This window comes from Bos indicus x Bos taurus, chromosome 29, assembly GCF_003369695.1.
Source record: "Bos indicus x Bos taurus breed Angus x Brahman F1 hybrid chromosome 29, Bos_hybrid_MaternalHap_v2.0, whole genome shotgun sequence".
In the NCBI taxonomy this organism is placed as follows: Eukaryota; Metazoa; Chordata; class Mammalia; order Artiodactyla; family Bovidae; genus Bos; species Bos indicus x Bos taurus.
The window spans coordinates 42162039-42188563 of record NC_040104.1 but is presented as its reverse complement, the minus strand read 5'-3'; the positions used below and the strand labels follow the sequence as shown (position 1 = coordinate 42188563).

The window sequence follows — 26525 nt, the reverse complement described above, 5'->3', positions numbered from 1 at the left end:
TTTCCATGTTTTTTTAAGAGGAAGCTAGACTCCAGAAGAGCCAAGATGACTGACGCAGGATGGCCTGGCTACTTAAAAGGCAGCAGTGGGCTCTGCGCCCAGGGCCCTCGCTGCTGAGTCTCAGTGCCTGTGGCTGGTCTGGGGATGGAACTGCCGCTGCTCCCGGGTTTCCTGCACACCCACTTATGTGCATGCGTTTCTTTCCTGTTCTCCCCAGGGCATGGCCTTTACACTTGAAGAGAGGCTGCAGCTTGGGATCCATGGCCTCATCCCCCCCTGCTTTCTGAGCCAGGACGTCCAGCTCCTCCGGGTCATGAGATACTACGAGCGACAGCAGAGTGACCTGGACAAGTGAGTGCCGGACGTCTGTTCTCTCACCCAGCGCCGGGCTCAGCTCTGGTCCTCAGATGGTTTTCTGGACACTCTCTAGCTAGGAAAGGCCGACAGCCCCGAGAGAGCCCAGACCCAGCCTTGCCTTCTACAGGGTGATGGTCTCCCTGAGGGACAGGGCTTGTTGTGATCGAGCCATGGTCCGTGTGTCCTGGGAGGACTGAGAAGGTTGCCTGAACTCCAACCAGGGGGATCTGGTTGGGCCTTCCAGAAGTGATGAAATCAGAGTCAGCCCAGGAAGCACCAATAGTACCAATGGAAGTACCAATGGACTTCAGCATTCAGCAGCGGGGTTCCCGGAAGGATTTCACTCAATGGGAAGGAAGGGAGCAAAAATGTGGGCCTATACGCAAAGAGTCAGACACAACTGAGCACGCACACAGGTAGAGAACTGTGGACACAGCAGGGGAAGGGGAGGGCGGGGCAAGCTGGGAGAGTAGCACTGAAACATCCATTACCATACGTAAAATAGATAGCCAGTGGGAAGAGCTCAACCCAGTGCCCTGTGGCAACCTAGAGGCGTGGGATGGGGCTGGGGGTGGGAGGGAGGTTTGAGGGGGAGAAGACATGTGTGTACTTCTGGCTGATTCACGCCGTACGGCAGAAACCAACACAACATTGTAAAACAATTATCCTCCAAGTGAAAAAAAAATTTTAATCTATAGGAAAAAATATAGGGACAGATGGGTTAAGGAAGCAGTGCATGGCCCAGGTTCCTGAAATATAAGGAACGTGGTGGAGCAGAAGGGAAATGGACAGGTCACCTTGGGCGGACCTGGGATGCCATCTGTTGGAGGTTTAGGGAGAGCCCCGCCTCCCCTCTGGTTTCTCCCGGTGGGGATGTTGACAAGAAGAGTCAGTGGTGTTCACAGGGTCAGCTTTACCCGTCTTACTAAAGAAGGTAGTGACCTGGCAGGTCTCATGGCTGTGAACTTTGGCACAGCCAGGATTTGAACGCAGACAGTTAGCTCCAGAGTCTGTGCTTTGAACCTCTCTGCTACACCATAGCTAAGAGGTATTGAAGCTTAGTGGCTACAAAACTATCCTGAGTTCAGATCCTCATTCTATCACTTAAGAGCAGAAGTTCCTTAGTCCAAAATGAAATTCACCTTCCTAAAGATATTAAACCCTAAAAATCGAAGTCCAGAATCCTCCCCTTTCCAGTTCTTTCCAGCGAGATGGGCCTCACCCGCATGCCTGGGAAGACCTGGGGGCAGTGGATGTGCCTGATCCTGTGAGCTCGAGGGGGCTTGCTCCTGAGGACCTCTCTGACCCATTCATTACGGGAGCCCCTCCTTCCAGCAGGTGCTTAGGGAGAAAGGCTAAGGAGGCTCCCCAGCTTATGGGTAAAGACAGTGGTGTGCTGCTAAGTGCTTAAGGAGTGGTTCTGGGGCCAGGGGGTGAGGATTTAAAGCATTTGCCAATTTCATGATGCAGATACTCCCGCCAAGGTCAATTTCAGCTTATCAACTTGACATCACTGAATGCGGAATTGAGAAGAGATGTGTACTAGTGGGTGCTTAGTAAGGGAATCATTACACTCGTAATGAGCTAAGATCCTGACTATTCTAAGCATAAATCCCCCTTTCCTGAAAGTGCCTTCTAGAGCATAGTAACGGACTAGTGCCTTTGGTGAGGAAGAAGAGGCTGAAGCCCCAAGAAGTCACAAGACTTCCTCAAGGTCACACAGCTCGTGAACAGCAGAGCTGAGATTCACACCCAGGAACCTGACGCCTCGCCAGGGGATCATTCCCCTGCCAGATCATTTTTGTCACCCCACTCCATGCCAGGGCCTCACGCGCCCTCATTATCTCTCCAAAACTTAAAGGTTGTGATATCAGCTGCCACTTAAACCTCATTGGGCCACCGCAGTGGCTTGGCTGTAAAGAAACCACCACCAGCGCAGGAGCTGCAGGAGATGTGAGTTCAGTCCCTGGGTCAGAATGATCTCCTGGAGGAGGTCATGGCAACCCACTCCAGTATTCTTGTCTGGAGAATCCCATGGACAGAGGAGCCTGGCGGGCTACAGTCCATGCGGTCGCAAAGACTCAGACACGACTGAGCAACAAACACTTTCAATTTCACACCCTACTGGGAATTTCAGTCCCTAAGTTTTTTTCTCCCAGACTGTTCTGTGTGAAGTGTGAATGAAAGGCCCTTTTCCTGGCTTACTGATTCCAGGCTTCAGGAAGTAGGCATGTTTGCAACATGCTTCCTGAGATCACTTGGTGCTCAAACACTTGTGAACTCTACTTGTGACAGGAACCAGGCCTGTGTGACAGGAAGGACCAGTTCATATACCACCGGTCCGCCTAGCATTTTTCCCAACCTCCCCCAGCCCCAGAATGCTGTTATTCTGCTGTTGTTCATTACTGTCCACATAACTATAACCTAACTAGCCATCTTGCATCATGGCTGAGAGCACAGATTCTGGAGTTATATTGCATAGGTTCAGATCTCTTGGTGAATTATTTCATTTCTCTGTGGCTTGATTGTCTCTAAAATGGCCAGATAGCAATTATATCCCAATAAAAAACATAAAATAAAATGACCAAAATTATATTGCCCACCTTACAAGTCATTGGGGCCTTCCCTGGTGGCTCAGACAGTAAAGAATCCCCGTGCAATATAGGAAACATGGGTTCGATCCCTGGGTCCAGAAGATCCCCTGGAGAAGGTAATAGCAACCCACTCCAGAATTCTTGCCAGGAGAATTCCATAAACAGAAGAGCCTGGCAGGCTACAGTCCATGGGGTCGCAAAGAGTTGGACATGACTGAGCGACTAAGCACACATACAGGTCATTGGGAGGCATGTTCCCCATGTCAAATCCGTTAATGAAACTGTTGGGAATGGCACCTACATCGTGTAATAATAAGGGCCATTGTTGTTGTTGTTAGTCACTCAGTCGTGTCCGGCTCTGGGTGACCCCGTGGACGCTGTAATGCAGGTCATATTCCCCACATTTCCTAGATGATGAGACTCATGCTCAGAGAGGATGGTGATTTGCCCGTGAAGGTGCCCAGGGAGCCCTGGGTTTCCACGTCAAGGGCCGTCCGTGCTGCCATGTGGGGTGTTCATGTCATCAGCTTGGTTCTTGCTTCTTCTCCCAAGGTACATCATCCTCATGACGCTCCAGGACCGGAACGAGAAGCTTTTCTACCGCGTGCTGACCTCAGACGTGGAGAAGTTCCTGCCCATCGTGTACACGCCCACCGTGGGGCTGGCCTGCCAGCACTACGGCCTGACCTTCCGCAGACCCCGGTGAGCGGCCTGGGGCCAGGGCTCGGGGAGGGTACGTCTCCTGGCCGGGTTCAGTCTTCTCTCTGGCCTTGCTTGCTGGGACCCTGGAGGGGCTTCCTGGGAAGAAGCAGCCCAGCATGACATTTGTTTTGAGCTTTTGCTCTGGGAAATGAGCCCATGTGCAGAGAGGTGATCTGAGACAGTGTCTAGCAAGGGGACCTCGGAGCCTCTCCACCTCCAAATAAGAAACACCCAACATGTTGTTCAGAGTTGGCCCGGGAGGTATTTCAGCTTGTTTTCCTCTCCTTTATCTACCCACCACCTCCTTCCCTCTCCCCCTCCAACCCCACTTTCCCAGTCATCTCCAAAGTGCAGACAGCTCTCCTGCTAATTCGGGTCAATGAATAATGGAGTGCTGGATACTGGAGACTGAATTCTTTTGCTGATTCAAAGAAGCAGCATTCCTTTATTTGGGCTCAACCCAGATTCCACTCAAAATGTTGCTTTATTCGGCAAAAATCTGGCACGCCATTTTCTTTCCGAGCCAAAGAATTTGGGGGCAGTTTTCTAAAGAGATCACCTGTTTGTCTTTTTCATGGTGAGTTCAGCATATATATTTTTAAAAAATGAAAAAGGAAAAATGGAAGGATTTTCACAAAGTGCTCAGTGCAAGGTAATTGTCAACACGTAGTTCTAGCACTGATGATTAAAGAGCTCCTGAGTTTATTATGTGTCGTGGGACATTGTTTCAGCCTGTGTTAGAATACTGTGCACAGATGTGTAATTTACATTTACATAGAATTTATAAATCTGTGTTATAAATCATGCACTGTGTCAGGAACATGTCATCATGGATCTAGAACATCTTTCATTAATTTGGATAAGCAGTATTCCAGTTCTGAAGCCAGCATTTGGAATGAGCACTGCAGGCCCCAGGCACTACCCGGTGTTACCCTTGGTAGAGGGCAGCGTGTCCCACTTCCTGTGGGTGGGCATGTCCACATGCTGCAGCATATTTGACCTCATCATGCAGAGCAGCTGTGTTTCTGCCATCCTGGGGTCAGGGGACAGTGTGCCCAAACTCCAGAGCTGATCTGGTCTTCAGCCTGTCTCTTTCAATGGGAAAGAGAGTCCTCCCTGAAACCAATACTGACCGAGATCTTGGGAGCTGATGGCACGTTTCTGAAGGATGCAGGACCCTGTTTACTACCTCCCGGTTCCTTGCAGAGCCTCCCTCCTCACACAGCTTGTGTGCTGTGCTCTGTGTGTTCAGTCGTTTCTGACTCTTTGCAACCCCATGGTCTGTAACCCACCAGGCTCCTCTGTCATGGGATTTCCCAGGCCAGAATACTGGAGTGGGTGGCCATTGCCTACTCCAGGGGATCTTCCTGACCCCGGGATCGAACTTGCATCTCTCACATCTCCTGCATTAGCTTTAACACTGCACCAGTGTCATGGCCCTCCTCTGCAGCTATCAGCAGCTGCCTGAGGCTTAAAGAAACAAGGGCCAACATTTTAACAAAACTGAGCCTAGCACAGCCCAGCTCGTCCTCAGAAATCCCGAGTTCTGGCTACCCTGGTCTAGTCTCCTTCCCCAAGCATGTCTGGCATTCTCTGCAAGCCTTTGCCCATGCCATCCGCTCTGCCTCAGATTCCTGCCCTCTCTCCTTTCCTTGTTCTCTACCCAGCAAAACTCAGGTTATCCCCATCTTCCAAGAGTCAGCTTCTTTGATCTGATCAGAGAAACCCTCCCTGATCTGCCCCAGTCTAAACTCTTCTCAGCCTCCACGCCTCCCCTCAACCCCAGTGCATGACACATATTTCTATTCCATAGTTTTATTTTTGGTGCTTTATATTTTTAATTATTTGTGTACCAGCCTCCTCTGTTGTATAGTAACTAAGTCATGACTGACTCTTTTCAGACCCCATGGACTATAGCCTACCGGGCTCCTCTGTCCATGGGATTCTCTGGGTAAGAATACTGGAGTGGGTTGCCATGTCCTTCTCCAGAGGATCTTCCCAACTCAGGGGTCAAACCGCATCTCCTGCATTGGCAGGTGGGTTCTTTACCACTGAGTCATCTGATAAGCCACCAACCTCCTGTACTGGGACACAAGTTTCTAGAGGGAGCTGGAAACGCATCAGATCCATTGGGCAAGTAATTGACACTCTGATGGGACAGTGTCGCCTACTGAGTGAGAAAAAGAGCTAGGTCTTCACAATGAGCTCTGTGGTTTCGTCTCCCTGATGCTTAGGCAAGTTTCTTAACCTCTCTCGGCCTTAATGTCCACATTTATCAACCAAAGGCAATAAAGCTCCCTTCCTGAAATAATCGCTGTGAAGGTGAAATGTGATAACGTGGCCGGGTCCTGGCATCCGTGCTGTTTGCTTCAGCAACTACCGTAGGAGGAAGGCAGGACTGATACATGCAGAGTTATGTTACACGTCTGTATTTTTCAATGTTGGCGAAGAAAATTCAGTCATCGAACATATAATGAACTAATGTGTAATTACAGACAAGATCTGGCCCTTCCAGATTCACTGTTTCCTGAAAAGATCCTTTAACCCTTAAGCACTGCAGCTGAGATTGTACAGAAACACACTGCCATCCCACTCCCCACTCCCACTACCAGGCTGACTGGAAGCCCTTCTCCCCAGGCTCTAATGGACTAGACTGTGAATTCAGCTGTTGGCTTCAGATAAACTAGTATCAGACTAGTGATGCTTTTGAGCTGTGCTGCTAGAGAAGACTCTTGAGAGTCCCTTGGACTACAAGGAGATCCAACCAGTTCATCCTAAAGGAAATCAACCCTGAATATTCATTGGGAGGACTGATGCTGAAGCTGAAGCTCCAATAGTTTGGGCACCTGGTCTGAAGAGTCAACTCATTGGAAAAGACCCTGATGCTGGGAAAGATTGAAGGCAGGAGGAGAAGGGGGCAACAGAGGATGAGATGGTTGGATGACATCACCAACTCAATGGACATGAGTTTGAGCAAGCTCCAGGAGGTGGTGAAGGACAGAGAAGCCTGGTGTGCAGCAGTCCATGGGGTCGCAAAGAGTCAGACTCAACTTATCAACTGAGAAAACAAGCAAACTGGTAATGGTAAGTGGAGAAGGAAATGGCAACCCACTCTAGTATTCTTGCCTGGAGAATTCCATGGACAGAGGAGCCTGGTGGGCTACAGTCCATGGGGTTGCAAAGAGTCAGACACGACTGAGCAACCAACACACACACACACACACACACACACACACACACACACACACACGGTGATAGTAGAGTTTTCCTCCAGGGTCCACTCCAGAATCCAGAAATTTGAATTAATGAGCATTTTTGAAGCTGCTGGGCATCATGTTACAGGCTGTGAAGTTACCTCTAAAGATCAAAATACAGTTCTTGACCTAAAGCTATAAGTTGAATATGATAAAAGTTAAACAGCAACAAGAGATTTAATAGGGACAAAGGATTACAGGAGTCAAAGGGAGAGGAAATTTGTTTTCCTTGAGGGCAGCAGGAATGCTTCACAGGAGGGATGACATTTGAGCTGGTCCTTGAAGGATGAATAGGAATTCCATGTGTGGAGAACTAGGGAAGGGCATTCCAGGAAAGGGCTTGGTTTTATCAGCTCTGTAGACAGCAGGGAAGTCAGCTCACTCAGCTATCTCCCCATCTCCTTCGCCTGGCACGGAGGGCCTTTACATCCATTGGCTGATAATGGATCTTCCCCAAGTGCTGGAAGGTTCATCTGGAAATGGTGTTGTTCATTTCACAAATGAGCAAACTGAGGTGGCAGAGGAAGGGAACTTGTCTGAGATCACAATTCTCAAGCAATTTGTAAAGTGAGAGTTCTGACTGTGGGAACTGGGGAAAGCCACACCAAGGAGATGACATTTGAGCTGGGCCTGAAAGATGAGTGCGAAGAACTGAGACAGAATGTCTTTGTCTACAGTGACTCAAGCATGCCCACCTCCCCCTGGAAAGAATGTAAGGCCTCTGAGACCTCACGGTGGGTGAAACAGCAGACTAGAGGGGCGGGGTAGGAGAATTGATCAGTGGTTCTACCTAAAACATGGTCTCCTTCTCACCATGCAAGGGGGTTGGCTTAACAGGGAGCTGTTTCACGCTCAGGTCCAGGCCTCACCGGTGGTTCTCCAGTGCATTAGTGATGGAATGGATCATAACAGCAGAGTGGGGGTTCATGTGGGTGGAAACCGCTTGAGCCCAGGAGCCAGGGCAGCCTCAGTTGGGTATAGGGAGGGTGTTGCTGAAGGTGGACATGTAGCATGGAAAACAGATGTGTGACAGTCCCGGCAGGAGACTGGCAGTTGAACTAGAACCAGGAGAAAAGTATTATCGTAATACCTGCTGGCTAAAGGCCAGGCACTATCCTAAGATCTTTACATAGATTGTTGTTCAGTCGCTAAGTGGTGTCTGACTCTGTGACCCCATGGACTGCAGCACGCCAGGCTTCCCTGTCCTTCCCCATCTCCCAGAGTTTGCTTAAACTCATGTCCATTAAGCCAATGATCTATCTAACCATCTCTTCCTCTGCTGCCCCCTTTTTTTGCCTTCAATGTTTCCCAGCATCAGGGTCTCACTGGAGTGAGTAGGCTGCTCACATCAGGTGGCCGAAGTATTGGAGCTTCAGCTTCAGCATCAGTCCTTCCTGTGAATATTCAGAGTTGATTTCCTTTAGGATGGACTGGTTTGATCTTCTTGCAGTCTATAGATAAACTCATCTAATTATCACAGCTCCCCTAAGAAATAGACACTGTTATCAGCCTATTTGTAGACGGGGAAACTGAGGCACAGAGAAAACTTGCCCAGAGTCACACAGTTCATAACCAGCAAAGCCAAGACTCGGACCCACACAGTCTGAACCAGAGTGTGGACAGGTAAGCAGCACACCATGACGCTTGCTGTAGTTTGGGGCTGTGCACGTTAGGTGGGTATTCAGGAAGGGGTGTTCTTGCCACTCCTGGAACATTGTCTGGGGGTCTCAATTGGGGGTTGCTGTATTCGTTTCCAGAGCCTCTCCTGGGAGGGCACGATCCCCTCATCCAGGGCTGAGGCAGACACAGGCAGAGTGAGCCGGCGCCGTGGGTTTGTCAGTGACTAACTGGCACTTACCATCTGCCCCTGTACCTCTACAAGGATTGAGTCTTGTGCTGCCGCAGCTGCTGACCTTCAATACACCCTGAAAGGAGTTCAGGGTGGAAAGCAGAAATGAGGTGCTCTGCGCTCAGGGGGGGAAATGCAGGACAGGTCTTCAGGTCGTCTTTAGATATTTTTCAGGATCGGACTTTATGAGCCCAATTCCTCTATCTCTCCACATCTAGAAAAGCACTAAAATCCATGGTGACGACTGTTCCTCATGACTAGCTAAGGCTTCCTGAGACTAGTAGAAATCTTCTGGAAAATATGTGCTTGATTGCATGTATTCCCCCTCTTCACCAAAAATCACATACTGACCTTTCCCTCCTGCCTCTTTGGAGCAGTTTCTCAGGGCTATCTGAGGTGCTATCTCCTGGGCTGCAGTCCTTACTTTGCCCCCAATAAAATTTAACTCACAACTCTCACGTTGTGCATTTTTTAAAGTCAACAGATTCATCCCGCACACTCTGGGTACAGATTTCCTGCAAATGCTTTGCAGAACCTTTCCTCAGATGATAACCCAGTCAAGCTACCTGACTTGTGACCTTCTGAGCAGCTGCTCCAGGCGTCCATCTGGCCTTTTTCCAGGTGTTGACTGCATCCCTGTCTCCCTACTAAGGGAGAGTCTGGGCTCCACCCCAGCCCTGAGCGTCCTCTGAGCCTGGCTGGGCAGGGCTTCGCAGATTAGCGTCCAACAGGAGGCCAGCCCGAGGGCAGGAGGGAGAGAGCCAGCGCCTCGTCATTTCTGAAATGATAAACGTTCCTGTCAGTCCTCTGTGAAAAGACCTCCCCTCCACTCCACCACCACCCCCAAAGCTAATTAGATCCAGCTGAGGCTAAAATGGGCTGCCCTAGGGTCCAGCGGTAAAGAATCCACCTGCCAACACAGGAGTTATAAGAGACGTGGGTTCGATCCCTGGGTCAGGAAGATCCCCTGGAGAAGGGAATGGCAGCCCACTCCAGTATTCTTGCCTGGAGAATCCCATGGACAGAGGAGCCTGGTGGTCTCAGTCTAAAGTGACTGAGCATGCATGAGGCTGAAATTGTCGCTCTGACATCCCTGGGGCTCTGCATCACCTCAGAACCCCTAGGGAGATGCTTGAGTATATCAAGGACACCTGAGTACCCCGGGCAGGTGAGACACAGCAGAAGGTTCTGGGTTCCGAGGAACCTCCTCTGCCCCTTCCTGCTTCTCCCCTGTACACGCTCTGCTGGTGCCTCCGTAGGCCATGGGTCCTGGCTAGCTTGGCCTGAAGGTCTTCAGTGTGTGACTCAGAAGAAGTAAAAGCCAAGCGGAGGGGAGGCGCGAGGAATACAGCTGAACCCCACAGCGAGTGTGGCGAGGAAGCCAGCATGGCATGGGTAGCTGTCCGATGTCAGCGAAGATTCTCCTTTCAGGAGGCCGCCTCCCGTGAGCCGGCCTGGGCCTCCCCTTCCTAGTCCTCCGTGAGCTCCAAGTGAGGTGCACGCGTGCACACACACACACACATACACACACACCTGTAGACCTAGCGCTTCCCAGCCTCCCTGTGGGATCCCACCTGCATGGGTGGCAAGGGCTGGGTTGCAGGTAGTTTTAGGAGCATAGCCTTTGAAACCAAGCAGACTTGACCTTGAACCCCAGTTCCAAAAAAATGACTTTCGACAAGTAACTGAGCACCCTGTCAGCCTCCTCGTGTGAAATGGGAGTAACGCCGGTGCGCATGGCCGTTTGTGAGGACTTGGCGCGATGCCACGTGAGAAGTGTCCTTGTATGTGCTTGGCTCTGATACGCGTGGCCCCCCAGCCGATCCTCTGACTCAGTCACCCCACCCCAGAGTCTCAACTGCTGACTTCTGAGAGCGTCTCAGGCCTCCAAAGTGCCACCCACGCTGACCTTGTGAAGTCAAAGTTGCTCAGTCGTGTCTGACCCTTTGCAACCTCATGGACTGTAGCCCACCAGGCTCCTCTGTCCATGGGATTCTCCAGGCAAGAATACTGGAAGGGGTTGCCATGCCCTTCTCCCAGCAGATCTTCCCCACCCAGGGCTTGAGCCTGTGTCTTCTTCATTGGCAGGCAGATTCTTCACCATCTGAGCCACCAGTGACCTTAGTGATTTGTATTTGTGCCTAACTAGCATGGATTCATCAGCAGACACTCGTGCAGAGTTAGTAAGTTGAGAGTAGGAAGTAGGACTTGGTTTCCCCCGTCGAGCCTCGGGGAAGATCCCTGAGGACAAGTTCACGTTTGGACAGAGCCAGCAGCCCTGGCCCTGTGCCAGGCTCTCTTCTATTTTAATCTGAAGACAGATGCGCTTCTGCACCCAGTCCACTAACAAGTACACGGGGTATTAACAGCTACCATTTGCTGAGTGCTCACAGGCTCCTGGCAAGCCTGGCTTAGGTGCTTCGTGTACTTATGCCTGAGCCCTACAGCAGCCGCGCAGGGTGCTTGTTTCTTAGATGAGAACTAGCTTGTCTAAGACCTCACAGCCGCCCTATAACCACACCCTGTTCGTTCCTGCGTTCGTAGTCCAGCTGCTGTGGCCCCGGTAAACACGACCCCTCACAGGCAAGCACATTCTTAAGGGACACACGTGAGGGACACACACTCACAACACCTGGAGGGCAGGATCCCACGGTGGTCAGAGCCCCAGCTGGAGCCCCGAGGGGGTGGGTCAGCTGCCCGGGTAATGGCTGTGTCACCTCGGAGCCCAGCTGCTCTCTGTCCCTGGGCCTGGATCACAGGAGCTGCCCACCGCGCGGGGCTGCGCTGAAGGTCAGGCGAGCTGACTGTGTGAGAACATGCTTTATCCGCTGGAGAGCTGCTCACAAGCTTGAGGGGGATTTATTTTCTCATTTCTTCTCCGTCCCCAACCCACCTGAAAGGATGAGGTTAAAGCTCATGCTCACACCCATGGGTTTCCTGCCTCCTTCTCTCAATGCCTGGGGAGCCCTTGCCTCATATTTTTCTCTTTGTACACCACATGCTAAGTAGCTTTACTCGTGTCCGACTCTTTGCAACCCCATGGACTGTGGCCCACCAGGCTCCTCTGTCCATGGGATTCTCCAGGCAAGAGTACTGGAGTGGGTTGCCATTTCCTCCTCTGGGGCATCTTCTCAGCCCAGAGGTCGAACCCACGTCTCCTGCGACTCCTGCATTGCAGGCGAATTCTTTACCATTAGCACTTAGGATCTTTTCATCTTCAGCCACCTACACACACACATACACACACACACACACACACACACACACACATGCACACACACATGCACACACACACACACTCCCAGCATAATTGGGAGGCAGGCAGAAAGCAAGGATTCGTCTCCTCAGACCAGCTGCCTCCTCCCTGTTCTCAGGGCACCAGCACTGACTCCTCTGCCAGAGCCCGCTCCACGGCCAGTCCTGCCCAGGTCCCTCTGCCAGGCTGTTTCAGCTGTGCGGCTGGAAAGGCTCCCGAGTGCAGAGTTAGCCCAGGTCAGCAGCTGGTCCGCTTCCTGTCCCATCTGGCCCTTTTAGTCCCCCAGGCTTGGGGTTATGAGCAGAGCTCTGGGTAAAGGGTCGGGAGACCCGCATTCTAGCCTTTGCACCCTCTTTCTGGCCTTGAGTCCTTAGCAAGTCACTTAGCTCCGTAGACTCAGGAGAAGGTGGTGGGCTGGAGTGCATGGCTTCTGTGATCTCTTTCAGCGCTAAACATTCAGCATCTAGTAACCCAAACCCTGAACTTCCCTGGTGGCTCAGGAGTAGAGCATCTGTCTTCCAATGTAGGAGACACAGGAAACGCAGGTTCGATCCCTGGATTGCAAAGATCCCCTGGAGAAGGAAATGGCAACCCACTCCAGTATTCTTGCCTGGAGAATCCCCATGGACGGAGGAACCTGGCGGGCTACAGTCCAAGGGGTCACAAAGAGTCAGATACGACTGAGCGACCAAACAGCAACAACAACCCAAACTCCATAACCACGTTGGAAGTAGGATATTCAGCTGAGCCATGGTCACGCTATGGAACTGAGCTGCAGTTTCTCCGCCTGAAAAATTAAGAGATCAGTTCGAGCAGTAGTTCTCCATGGCAGCTGTGCACTGAGAGCCTCTGGGGGCTTTTAAGCAACATCTGTGAGGTGGGTCCAGGCAGCTTTAGTTTTCAGAAGCTTCCCAGGGATTCTGGTGAGGAATGGCTGAGCGGGGTGATCTCTGAAGTCCCTTCCAGCTTGGATCCTCTATGACTTGCTGAGAGTCGATAACCTGCCGTCCAAATCTTCCAGGCCCAGATCTTCAATACCCAAGCCTAACACGTTGAAGACAAGGGGAATTTTCCCTGGTGGTCCAGTGGTTCAAGACGCCACACTCCCAATGCAAGGGGCCGGGTTCAATCCCTGGTCAGGGAACTAAGATCCCACATGCCCCAACTACCGAGCCCTTGAGCCGCAATTGGAGAAGCCCACAGTGAAGCCACAGTGAAGACCCAGCATAACCAAAAATAAATAGATAATAGAAAATTCAAAAAGGAAAAAAGGTTAGGGTCATGATAATGTTAGAGAAACGTATCTCCAGCTCAACCCTCAGCAACCTCACTGTTGAGTCCCACTGCCAAGTGCCCTCATGTCTCATGCACACAGTGAGTGGGGGTAAGTGGGCAGGCGGGGGGAAGGGTCTCACACGTGTTCTCCCCCCGTCCGTGCCCCCAGTGTCTTCCTGAAGCCTCTGTTACTGCACAGAAGTCACTCGTCTCCCCAGCTGCAGTCCATCCTCTGTCAACAGTTGATGAGACAGGAAAAAGCCTCAGGCCAAAGGTGACCCATCATTTGGGTGAGGATGTGACCAGTGCCGCCTGGCTCAAAAGGGAGGCCAGTCGGAATCCTTTCCAGGAACTAGAACGGACAAACGGGAAAGGTTATATGGAGAGAATTTTCCAGGTAGGAAGGGAAATCAAGGCCAAAGGATGCTGCGATTTAGACTTTTGACTCAGGTCATGGTAGATCAAAGGCAAACGCCAGCTATAAAGGAAAAGGAAAAAAGAACAGGAAGAATAGGAACAGATCTGTGGAGGGAAGACAGGGAAAATGGAAAGAAAGACGGAAAAACAGGCAGAGGGAGGGACAGTCCCCAGAGCTGCCTCAGCTCACCCTGGCTTTCCACTCCAGTTCTTCACAAATTTACCATCAACTCTGTTTCTCCAAAGGTGACTTAGGCGAACCTCTGATTTCGGTCACTGGAGGAGCCAGGCTGAAAAGTGTTGTGAAATTAGATGGACCTGATCAGTCCCCTGATCTCCTTGGTGAACGGAGTTAACAGAGTAAAGTAGGGTGTCTCAAACTTCTGTTGTTATCATTGTTTAGTTGCTAAGTCGTTTCTGACTCTCTGCGACCCCATGGACGGTAGCCCGCCAGGCTCCTCTGTCTGTGGACTTTCCCAGGCAAGGATACTATAGTCTCAAACTTTAGGTTGCGCTGAAGTCACCTGGAGGGCTTGATTCAGAGACTTGACCTAGCCACCAAGTTCCAGACACTGCTGATGCTGCTGGTGTGAGGACCACACACTGAAAACTGCTGGATTAGGGACTTCCCTGGTGGCCTAGTGATTAAGAATCTGCCTTCCGATACAAGGATTCAGGTTCCGCCTCTGGTCAGAGAACTGAGATCCCACATGCCAAGGGGCACCTAAGCCCGTGCACCACAGCTGCTGAGCCCAAGCGCCACAACCAGCGAGAAGCCCTCGTGTCTCAATGAAAAGGTCCCACATGCTGCAGCTAAGATCCAATGCAGCCAAAAATAATAAATATTTTTTGAAAAAGGAAAGAAAGCCACTTGATCGAAGGCTGATGAAAAGTGACTCGCTGAGAAATGAATTAAGACGATCTGAAGGAAGCAGAAGAAATAGGTTATTTCCAGACCCCACTGTGCATTCGCAGAAAAAGCTAGGAGTCCTGAGATGGAGGTTTTGGTCTCAGTTTTAGAAGTGTTGTTGTTGTTTAGACGCTTAAGTTGTGTCCAACTCTTTTGCAACCCCATGGACTGTAGCCCACCAAGTTCCTCTGTCCATGGGGATTCTCCAGGTGAGAATACTGGAGTGGGTTGCCATTTCTTTCTCCAGGGGATCTTCCCAACCCAGGGATTGAACCCAAGTCTCCTGCATTGGCAGGAAGATTCTTTACCACTGAGCCACTAAGGAAGCCCTTTAGCAGTGCCCCTCAGGAAGCCCCTACCCCTTTATGGAGCTCAATTTCCTTATCTATAAACCAGAGCATTTTATTAGGTGATCTAGGGGGCTCCCTCCAATCCTTACAATCTATAATTTTTGAACAGATTGGAACACGGTGGCTATAAATTTGCCTCTAAGTTTTTTGGCATTTAAGGGAGAAAAACGCAAAAGTAGATGAACACACATTTTCTGACAAGAAAAAGTGTTCAGGCTTATCTGCAGAAGTGTCATTTGGCTGAGAATCTGATTCACACGTGGGCATCTTCTTAGACAGACCAGCTGGGCAGCCCGGGGGCTGTTCACGGATGGTTCGATGCCAGGGACTGGGAACTGATGCTGGAGTAGATCTGAGGGAGTCCTCCCCGAGCTCGAAGTTGTTCGGCTATTATTGATGCACATGTCACGTGGAGTAAGTGAAATTGTATCTGGATCCCACATCAGTGAATCACTTTGGGACGGAGAGATGGAGGAGAGAAGGATTTTTTTTTTTTCCAGTAAAGACTATTCTTTTAAGAGCAGTTTTAGGTTCACTGCAAAATTGAAGGGACAGTACAGAGACTTTGCAAATACTCCCTGCCCCCACACATTCATCGCCTCCCCCATAATCAACATCTCCTGCTAGAGTGGTCCCTCTGTCACAACTCATGAACCTTCACTGACACCTCATTATCACCCCGAGTCCTTAGAGTACCTTGGAGCTCACTCTTGGTGTCATACATTCTGTGGATCTGGATGAAAGTTTTATATAGCATTGTACGGAGTATATTCACTGCCCTAAAAACCCTGAGCTCTGCCTGTTCGTCCCTCCCTCCCCCACCCCACTCCCAGAAACCACTAAGGATCCTGGTTTTTTTGTGTCTGAATCACACCGGTTTCAGTCACTGAGGGGCATGGCTTTTGTTCTTGTTGTTGTTGTTTAGCCACTAAGTTGTGTCCGTCTCTTTGCGACCCTGTGGACTGTAGCCCACCAGGCTCCTCTGTTCATGGCATTTCCCAGGCAAGAATACTGGAGTGGGTGGCCATTTTCTTTTCCAGACTTCCTTTTTTAGAAGAGGCTTAAAGATTTACATACAAGCAAGTAAGTTTGTGCTTCATGGCATGTGACCTGCCTTTAGCGTTCAGAAGGAGCAGCTTGCTGGGTGGGGAGGACAGAGGCCACCCTTCCGTCCATGAGCCTGGCTGGGTGTAGATGGCTGAGAGTGAAAAGGGGGGGAAAGTTGAGTGGCCCCACATGGATGCAGAGATTTTATTTTTCTGTTCAAGCTGGAAGCAGATGAGCTTTATTAACTAGAACAGGATGTTCTGAGTCTGACTTCCTTTAGCCAAAGGCAGATTTCCCTGGCAGTTTAAACAAACTGATTTTTGTTTCTGTTTTATCTGACTCTGTCCTTTTCCTCCCTTGTCCCTGGCAATCCCAACCCTGGTGATCAAAAGAATAGGTGTGGGAGAATTTCCTTACTAACAAGGAAATCCGTACATGCGGGCAGCAGTTGAGTAGACCTTTCCTCAAATAACCTTGATCTCTCATTAACCTGTAAAATGCACGAAAGCTTGTGTTTGCTCACAGAAACATAATGAACGAGTGGTTACCAGTGGGAGAAGGAAGGGGGAGAGGTGAGATAGGGGTGTGGGACTTAGAGATAGGAACTACTATGTATAAAACAGATAAGCAATAAGGATATATTATACAGCACAGGGGAAAATAGCCATTATTTTTTAATAAATTTAAATGAAATATAATCTATAACAATATCATATCACTGTGTTGTACACCTGAAACTAATGTATTATTTTAAATCAACTATACGTCAATAAAAATAAAAGCTTGTGTTTGCTCAAGCTAAGTTCACTCCCAAAAGAGTGGCTTCTTAAGAGATGCTGCAAATAAAGCAAATGTTTTGAAAGGTCCCAGACTAGAGGACAAGTAAGATCAGTGTTGTGGAATTTCTTGAAGAAAAGTGAAGGCTGTCTTGCCAGAAAGAACCCCACCACCAGCTGGCCAGTCTCCAAAATCCAGTGTCATATTCATGTCCTTGCACCCACAGGAATCCCCCAAATTTCTCAGGTGCCCTGAATGGGTAACACTGAAAACCTTATCTATAAGCTAGTTTCTTAGAGACTAACATTAAACCAGCATCCAGGGGTCCCCCACCTTCAGGATCTAATGTCCGATGACCTGAGGTAGAGCTGGCGTACTAATAATAGAAATAAAGGGCACAATAAATGTAAGACACTGAATCATCCCCAAACCATCCCCTTCCCCAGGCTGTGTGTTCCATGAAACTGGTTCCTGGTGACACAAAGGTTGGGGACTGCTGTGCCTATATCGCAGGGATTGGGACTTAGGAAGGAGAGGTTTTGTATGAAAAGAAAAAGGAATAGGAAAGAACAGATCAGGAAGGTTGTGTCTAAGGTGCTGGAGATGAAGCAAGACTCAGGCAGGGAGCCCCAGTGTAGCATCAGCATTGTCCAGAAGGTTACAGGAGGGGAGCAACTGAAAAAGCTAAAAAGACAAGGGTAAAGTGAGTGGTAAAAGATGGACTTCTCCAGCTGGACACAACTTCTCATATGAGCTCCTGTCCTGTACTGAAAACTTTAGGAGGGAAATGAACTATGGTTTTTTCTGCCCTGTGTCTCCCATGGCGCCAAGCATGGTATCTTCAGGCCTTGAGCAGAGAGAGCACTTAGAGACTATCTTCTGATTAGACTCCATTCAGCAAGCGTTGATTAAGCTCCATCTTTATGGTTGGCCACCATAAATACATGGAAGATCCAAATGGAATAAGATAGTTTACTCATGGTCCCCGACCTTAAGGAGTTTACAACCCACCTGAAGAGAGGAACAGCTCTAAGGTGATATAAACCAATTAGTAAAGCATGGTATGGATTGACTGGTTTACTTTGAACACATAGAGGTAATTCATTATGTAGGAAGTATCTCCACTGAATTGTTGGTTCTTGATCTAAATCTTGAGAATAGGATTTTGATTCAAGTGGGAAGGTGACCCAGCACAGTCCCTGGCATAAAGATTTATTGTGTGAGTTCTAAACAGGAGGACCTGCATAAGCAAGAGACGTGATTGGGACAAACGAGAATCACACAGACTCTTAGGGCTGGGAATATACGAGACACTTCTTCCCTCTTGACAAAAACCCCACATTTCTTTCCAGTTCTTTCTTCCCCCAAATGGCCGTGTGCTTTGCGAAGTCTTGGTCCTCCGCAACCCCAAGGAGTGGGAGCTAATTAATCCCTAGCCAGTCACAGAGAAGTTCCCTCCCCAGTGACAATTCTGACCCAAGAGCTGGGAGGGTACTCTGCCCAAGGACTTCTGGAAAGGTTTTCTCATCCCAGGAGAGCTCCTTCTTTCCCGGATGTCCTCCGTCTGCCTGGGAACTGTGACGATCATCCTGCAGTCACAAAAACAGTGTGGGGACCAAGCCTGTCACCCCAAGGATGGTCATGGAGGGAGCCTGTGTCCCTGGTGACATTTTGAGCCAGCAAATAAACAAATCCTGAGTCGCCTCCCCCTGCACCTCTTGTTAGGAGAAATAAATTTCCTCTTTCCGGCCAGTTGAGTCAAAGTTTTTCTGTTACCTACAGCTGAGAGCAGTGTTCCTTCCTGATGGGATGTCTGAATCACCTCTTAGAACAGTGGCTCACATTTATTCAGAGCTTCCGATGCTCCAGATGCTTGAATCAGGCCCCACAATGTCTCTTTCAGTTTTGTGATATTAAGCCCATTTTCACGAAGAGGAAACTGAGGCACTGAGATTCAATAACCTGAAATAGCTTACACGTCTAGTACCCAGTTGAGCTGATATTCCAACCCCGGCTGCAAAGCCTGTCACATCCTTCTGAGCCTCTCCTCCCTGGTGATGGAGCTTCCAGGACAGAGGACTCACCATCACCTCACAGACTGCGTATGTAAGGAGACTGTTCCATCACTTGGGCGGGGAAGGTAAGGCCAACGTGAAGCCAAGTGAGGACTTAGGATTGCGCTCCTCAGGGATCACGGTCATGCTGCTGAGGAGGGGCTGCCGGGAAAGCATTTTGCAAGGAGGATCATCCTCGGAGGCCTTACGAGGAGTGCCCACGGGGCATTGCTGTGTTAGCTGAAGTCCAGGGAGACAAGGGCCTTGCAGGGTCTGAGAGGCTGAAGTGAAGGGTGAAAACACAGGATGCCGAGAAAGGGGGACCTGTAGGACGTGGAGACGAGCGGGATGTGAAGGTGAACGCGAGAGGAAGAACCATTAGGTGTGCGCTGCGTGGCCGTGCAGTGTCAGCGTGGAGCGTGGAGCTTGGGCTCCAGAGCTGCTTCAATGAGCTGGATCAGATCGCATCTCAGAAGGGCTCAGGACCACCATGGTCACGTGATCTGTATTCTTGGCATCTCAAACCAGCTGTGAGAAATCAGAAGTGCTCCTGTCCCCGAGTCACAGGCGAGAGGTTCAGAAGTGATGGGCCACGGGCCCAGAGCCTCAGCGCTGGTCAGTGGCAGGATTCAAACCCCGGTCTATCCTGCCCTGCGGCCTCTCCCTCCTTCCACGTGGGATCCCCTTCTAGATCTGCAGGGTTGATATTCAACATTCCCGAGTCATGTGTCCACACATATGTCCTCTCCAGAACAACAGCTAAGCTGACATGTTCCTTAGACTGAATGAAATTAGCAACAGGGATCTGCAGGAACCCTTATGCAGGGCTGGAGTCCCCTGTGGGGAGACAGGTGATATGGGGCCACATCAGGGTGCCCGGTTAGGAGAGCAGGAATTGGCACCTTGCAGAATCTTTATACCCACACAGGCAGGCACAGTCTTTTAGGCACGTAGCCAGGACACACCAAGGACTTCATGGATCCTGCTTTCGTGATACGTCCTTGAGTCGCTGATGAGATATTCGATGGCCCCACATTGAAGCCCACCCCGTGCACAGCCAGCACAGATGTTACCTGTGTGCCCTCTGTGGCCCACTCCCCAAAACCCACACAGCGCCCTGCTCTGGGTTCCAAAACAGGCTGAGACATTGACCTCCTCAGAGGACCTGGAAAATAGTTACATCTCTCCAGGGAGTCGTAGGTGAGGCCCTGGCTATAAAGAGGTGGAATCAATTAGCTCTTAAGAGACCCTTGAGCTCAGTGCGTCACAGGTTGCTCTTTGTAGCCTATGGTGACCGGATCATGGAGCTCAAATCAAGGCCTAGGTGGGACATGGCACCTCCTCCCCAGGGTCACAAGTCAGTAGAAACAGTAGGGCTGGAAGTCAGGTCCCCTGGCTCTGTGCAGAGAGAAAGGGGTGTTTCCCACCATTTGAACCAAGCTTGATTTGTGTTACTTGTCTGTGTATAGCACTTTGAAGTTTCAAAATGAATTCAAATACAGTCCCACCAAACTGTGCTTTGAAACAGAGAGGGCAACGCTGTTCACATGAGGAAGTGAGGGATCCAGAGCTTGACTCCCCAGGCTGTACAAACTGTAAGAGAACAGAACGTAGACTTGGCCGCCTTCTATTTGCTATTCAGGAGTCCTTCCACTACTGGACTGACTGTAAGCATCCAATGGGCAGGAGCCATATTTGTTTAGCTCATCATTTGATACCCAGCACCCAGGACAGAGCCTAGGTACACTCCTTGTTAGATGAAAGGAAGGATAGAACAGGATAAAACAGGATAAAAGAAACTTGGAGTCTTATTTTCCTGATGACTTCTAATAGATCTTTGAGGAGTGAGCTTCTATTATTAATGGCTCCTTACTTAAAAACCAAGAGCTTTAACTCTAATTTTGTTTAAAATGCATTATGCCCTAATTTTTTAATACTAATGTAAATTACATTGGATTCCTTTAAAAATTTTCAACAGGAAGACTTGCCCAGGACTGGGAACATAGTAGGAACTTGATAGCTGTCTCTGGAGTTTAATTGGATTTAAAAGCGAGGCTGGGGACGTAAGTGTAGTTGCAAGGAGTTTCCATGTTACTGGATAATTAAAGAACAGACTTTATTATTTGCAAAATATCTTTATCCCCACATCCAGGCCTGTCAACTGGGAAGAAGTCAACAGTGAGAGTGGGATGAGATCAGGACCTGCATTTCCAGAATCTTTGGTTCCAAAGGGTTAATAACTTTGTCCAGTCCTCACACGAGTAGGTGGTGAGGGCAATAGATTGCCCTTGCCTGCCGGTGCAGAATGGACCCGGCATGAGCCAGCTCTGCTTCTCGTGTGCAGCCAAGTGGAGGGACTTGGATGTGAGGTTGTCATGGTAACGCTTTCACTGATCAGAAGATAGATGAAGCTGGAGTAAACCTCCTTGGCTCGTATGGGGGTGTGAGTGGGCATAACCAGGAGTGACAAGCAGAGAAACTTCTCTCTTTCTAGACAAAGATGGTGCACTGAAGTAGAATTCAAGTAGCAGTAGAGAAAATCAGGTAATGTGCTGGCTAGATAATTCTAGCAGTTAAATAGGCAATTAAATGATTTTGATGATCAAACCAAAAATGAGGGGGAGGGGAGGAGTGTTTAAAAGTAAACCTCTTCCCAGGCCATTGGTTTTAAACTTTTGTCCTAAGAGTCCACTTTAAGAAATTACAGACTACAGCTTTCTTTCCCAAGGTTCTGATTCATTGTGTCAGGAGTGGAGCATAAGAATCTCTGTCTTAAAACTGTCCACAATTTATTATTCTGCATGAAATTTATGGACTATATTGGTAGCACATGGACCGTAATTTCATAAAGCCTCCTCTGGGTAAATAGAACATCAGAAATCAAACTCAGTTGGAGCCAACTCAGCTGTTCTCATCTGATGGGAGAATTTAGGGAAAAATAAAAGCTGTTTTCTACTCAGCCTTAGTTTAAAAACAAAATAAAAACCAGAGTTTAATTAGTCCATGACTGATGACAGATGAGTTTCTGAAATAAGCTACTGTAGTTTATATTTTATACTTCCTTTTAATCTCACATTCTACCAAATGCTTCCCTAATTGACAGAAATCAGCAGTTGTTTGCTTTGCCTAATGCTCTTTCTTATTTTGTGTGTGCATGCCAAGTCACTTCAGTCATGTCTCACTCTTTGCGACCCCATGGACTGTAGCCTGCCAGGCTTCTCTGTCCATGGGAGTCTCCAGGAAAGAATACTGGAGTGGGTTGCCATGCCCTCTTCTAGGGGATCTTCCCAACGCAAGGATGAAACCCACGTCTCTTACATCTCCTGAATTGGCAGGTGGATTCTACCTGTGAAGTCCTTCCCCATCTTACCCAACAGTAAATTCCTGCTTACTCTTTAAAATCATCCCAAGTGTCTTCATCTCTTGCTCCCTCCTTAGTCTCTGTGCCCACACATTTTTTAAAAAATTAACTCATTAAGTTATATATTTATTTGGCTGTGCCGGATCTTAGTTGTGGTATGCAGAATCTTTAATTGTGGCATTCAAAATCTTTGTTGCAGCATGAGGGATCTAGTTCCCCAACCAGGGATCAAACCTGGGCCCCCTGCACTGGGAGTGTGGGGTCTCAGCCACTGGACCACCAGGGAGGTCCCTCTGTCCCCACACCCTTGCTTTCAGAATATTTTGCTCCTTCTTCTAAGTCTGTCCACAGTGCCTCCACTACCACTCTGGTAAAGAACTTACTGCAGTGTTATCCAGCAGTGATTTACAGATGTGCTCCATCAACCTCTGCTCTGAAGGAGCTTGTCAGACAGTGTGTCTCACGAACCTTCGTAGCTTTGCCTTTTCCCTGTCTTTAACTCCTAGTATGGCAGTTCCCATATGCTACAGTGAATGATTGAGTGAATGGATGAATATATGTTCCATAAGCACAGAGGATTTTGCCTGTTTCGTTAACTGAAATGAACATTCCAAGTGCCCAGAACAGGTCTTGTCACAAAAAGTAATTATTGAATTAACTCATGGATGAGTACTTTAGCTTATACAACCAATTGAAAAGGCTGGACCTGCTATGTTTCTCGGTGTGCCGGTACAGATTTTTCATGGTAGCACCAGTATAAGCACAGTCTCCCAGACAAGTCATGATTAAGCTCCCCACTTGACATTTCTGTCATCTAATAGTTTGAGGTTTAGCTCTATAGACCCAAGGGATTCTAATCAAGAAACAGAAGTAATATTGCAAGCATATAGCTCATACCTATATAATTGGATCAAGTTAACTTTTCTTATCCTAACTCATTACGTTTTTCTATTCAAGGTAAGCCTGGGATAGCAATGATTCTCTAGGATAGTTTATATGCAATAATAGTAGAAATAGCTTCCATTTATTGAGCACTTACTAAATGTGCCAGGCATTGTACTGTTTTCCACATGTTATCTCTTTTAATTGTCTCAGGCAACTTGATTAGAAATGTTTTATTATCCCCACTTTACAGATGAAGAAACTGAGGCTCAGATGTAGTCATTTGCCAAGGTCACTCAGCGACTAACCAGAAGACCTGAGATTTGAGCGGAAGTCTATCTGAGCTTCTGCTCTTGAGCTTCACCGTAACTCTGGGGCTTTGAATTGAGTAGATCTAGTTGGAACTTTGGAGAAGCAATGGCAAGCCACTCCAGTACTCTTGCCTAGAAAATCCCATGGATGGAGGAGCCTGGTAGGCTTCAGTCCATGGAGTCGCTACCAGTCAGACGCAACTGAGCGACTTCACTTTCACTTTTCACTTTCACGCAATGGAAAAGGAAATGGCAACCCACTCCAGTGTTATTGCCTGGAGAATCCCAGGGAGCCTGATGGGCTGCTGTCTATGGGGTCGCACAGAGTCGGACATGACTGAAGTGACTTAGCAGCAGCAGCAGCAGTTGGAACTTTCTCCTGACAAGAGAAACATACGTTGTTTTCCAGTCATCTCAGAGCAAATATTTTCTTGGCCTTGAACATTCCTGATCTTGAGTTTTCTCAAGATCTAAAAGCTAAACTCGGTCAAAATGATAAATTATATTAAATGCCCCCCCACACCCCCCCATCCCCACTAATTACCCCTGATGAGTGGCTCTCTCATTCATTTGGTTCCAGGCACTTAGCTGTCTCTTGCATTTGCTTCCACTGATCAGGGTCCCTGAGGTTTGCACATATGTTTTCCCAGTGAACTTTTGTCCTCTCTGAAAAGTGCATTCTGCTCTCTTTTTATCAGATTCCAGCTTTCATGACTAATATGCGGTGATAACTCCAGAACTGTTTACACGACAAATTAAAGTGGGCAGAATCTTCCGCTTACAAATTGCTTCAAGACAGGGCTCAGATGTCTGCCCATAGAATCATCTTCTACATGCTAGCATAAAATGGATCTGAGCTTGTACAGCTTCAGCTGGCCCTTGACTTAGAGGCCTATTGTTTCTCGACAGGGATCTGCGCTCCCAGTCTGTTCCTCAAACTGAGGCTACAGAGATTTTATGACGCACTTGGAAAAAAATATGCGGGCTACTTCTCCAACCTGCTTTGGAAAAACAGGATGTTTCTCTCTCACAATCTTGCACATACCTGTAAACAAGCGACGCATTGGCAAGGCCTCTGAGTCAGAGGTATAGCAGTTTCAGACTCTCGGGTTTGATGATTATTTGCTTGGATAAATCAGAAGTTCATGTCAGAACAGAGCCACGTTCCAAAAACTTCTTGCCCACAGACCCAGATTAACTCAAGGCCTTCCAGACGGCAGGAAGGTGTGTGTTTGTTTTATAAAGTGGAGGCATATGTGGGTCTGTGCCACGTTCCCAGCCATAAAAGAAAGAGAAGAGTGTTAAGTGTGACTTCTTGGGGGAAACGGGGCCTGACGTCTCTGTGATTATTATTTTTGGAGGAGTAAATATTTCAGTAGAAAAAGAAACTCCTTTGTACCAACTCTGAGTTTTCTTGGCATGTTTTAATATTTTCAACTAACAGCTGAAACCACGCTAACCTTCCCTGTTCTAATTGGAAGCGTCTGTGAGTTGCAAAATTAGAATTTTCAGATTCTGAAGTGATTTGCTATTTGAACAGGGGTGTCAGTTTCAGATGAAATTTTCATCTATGGGGCCTTTTTTCCCTCCGGATTATAAATTGTTCACTCAGCTAATGATGTGATGGAAATACACTCTTCACCAGCTTTCCGTGTACACAGGCTTTCTTAAAAATGAAAACCACACTTTCTTTTCAGTTTCTTATTCTACACCTTATCAGGATCCTTCTGATTCAAAGAGAACAGATGGAGAAATTCCTCAACCCTTGGAATTCAACTAGAACAATTTTCTCCTGCCAAAAAGCATCTCATAATCAAAGACATCAGAGCAGAAAATGATATTTGCAAATTCCAGGAAGAAAAAAAAATAGTTGAAACACTTAGAAACTTATTCCAGTTTTTCTCTATTTTAATAGAAGCCTGTCTATTAGAGGGCTTAGTGTGTTACAGATATCTTCTGAAGCTTCAGCAAGAAGGACATGAAAGCGTGATGACCTCTTACCTGCTTGCCTTACTACTTAGGCTACTTCCTGTCTCAGGGATGTTTGCCTCAAGGACCTTCAGTACTCCCAGGTGCGAATGAGAATGATGCCAGCTTCCTAGGCTCACCGTGATGAGTAAATGGTGTAGCATTTGTAAAATGCTCCCACTGGGAGCTGTCGTAGTCCATTCTGGCTGCTGTAGCAAGATACCACAGACTGTGTGGCTTATAAACAACAGAAATTTATTTCTGCAGTTCCAGAAGCTGAAAGTCTGAGATCAGAGCCCTGGCATCATCAATGCCATGGATGAGGGCTCACTTTTGGTAGTAGACTTGTCCTTTTATCCTCACATGGTAGAAGGGGTTAGGGAACTCTTCAGAGCCTCATGTATAAGGGCACTAATCTCATTCAGGAGCGCTCCACCCAAAGGCCCCACCTCCTAATACCATCACATTGGACATTAGGATTTCAGCATATGGAGGGAAACATTCAGACTCTAGCAGGAATGAAACAAATGCTGGGTTCTTCTCTTTCTCTCTTTCCTACATTTTACTTATCACAACTGAGGTAAAAATGACATGACCTACTTGAGGCCAAAGATCAGGCCTTCAGAGAGCCAAGACAAGCCTGAGTTTTGTAGGTTTAAAGCCTTGAAGGCTGCATCCTCTGTGTGGATTCAACACCCACTCTGCAGAGTCTGGCACAGGGTATGTTGTAGATTGTTCCCAAAAGTCAGAGAGAGCAAAAGACTGTTGGTGCCGCTACACACTTCACAGACGCTTGTTGCCAGTAGGGTTAATATTAATGACTTAGAGACTACACCGGGAAAGGGTTCACATGATGCCACCAAAAAAATGACCCTGACTTTGCCTGCTAGGTTCCCCATAAATGTTTGCAGTATTGAATTTAATAGGCTGGACCTGCAGTTCTGTAAGTTTTTGAGAGTGAAAGGAAACACAAATAATTGTGTCAAGACACAGGCAAACCAGAATATGTGCTCACCCTACTTAAGAACCACAGCATGCATTTCTGTGTCTCTTAGAGAGAAACTGACATTCATTCATTTGAGAAACACATCTTACGTTCCAGTTTAAGATTTTTCAAGAGGCTACTTTGTGACCTTATTTTATTTAATGCTCACACCGGCT

The 26525-nt window shown here is 48.3% G+C and overlaps 1 protein-coding gene across 3 annotated transcripts in view; it reads left to right on the top strand.

Annotated features, from left to right (window-relative positions):
* The window catches only part of ME3 (malic enzyme 3), a 222282-nt gene that overhangs the window by 104921 nt on the left and 90836 nt on the right, over positions 1-26525 (top strand). For all 3 annotated transcript variants that reach the window (XM_027531817.1, XM_027531818.1, XM_027531816.1), the window contains exons 3-4: positions 218-351; positions 3504-3653. In XM_027531817.1, coding sequence (XP_027387618.1) covers positions 218-351; positions 3504-3653 — 284 coding nt within the window. The remainder of the gene's footprint in view (positions 1-217; positions 352-3503; positions 3654-26525) is intronic.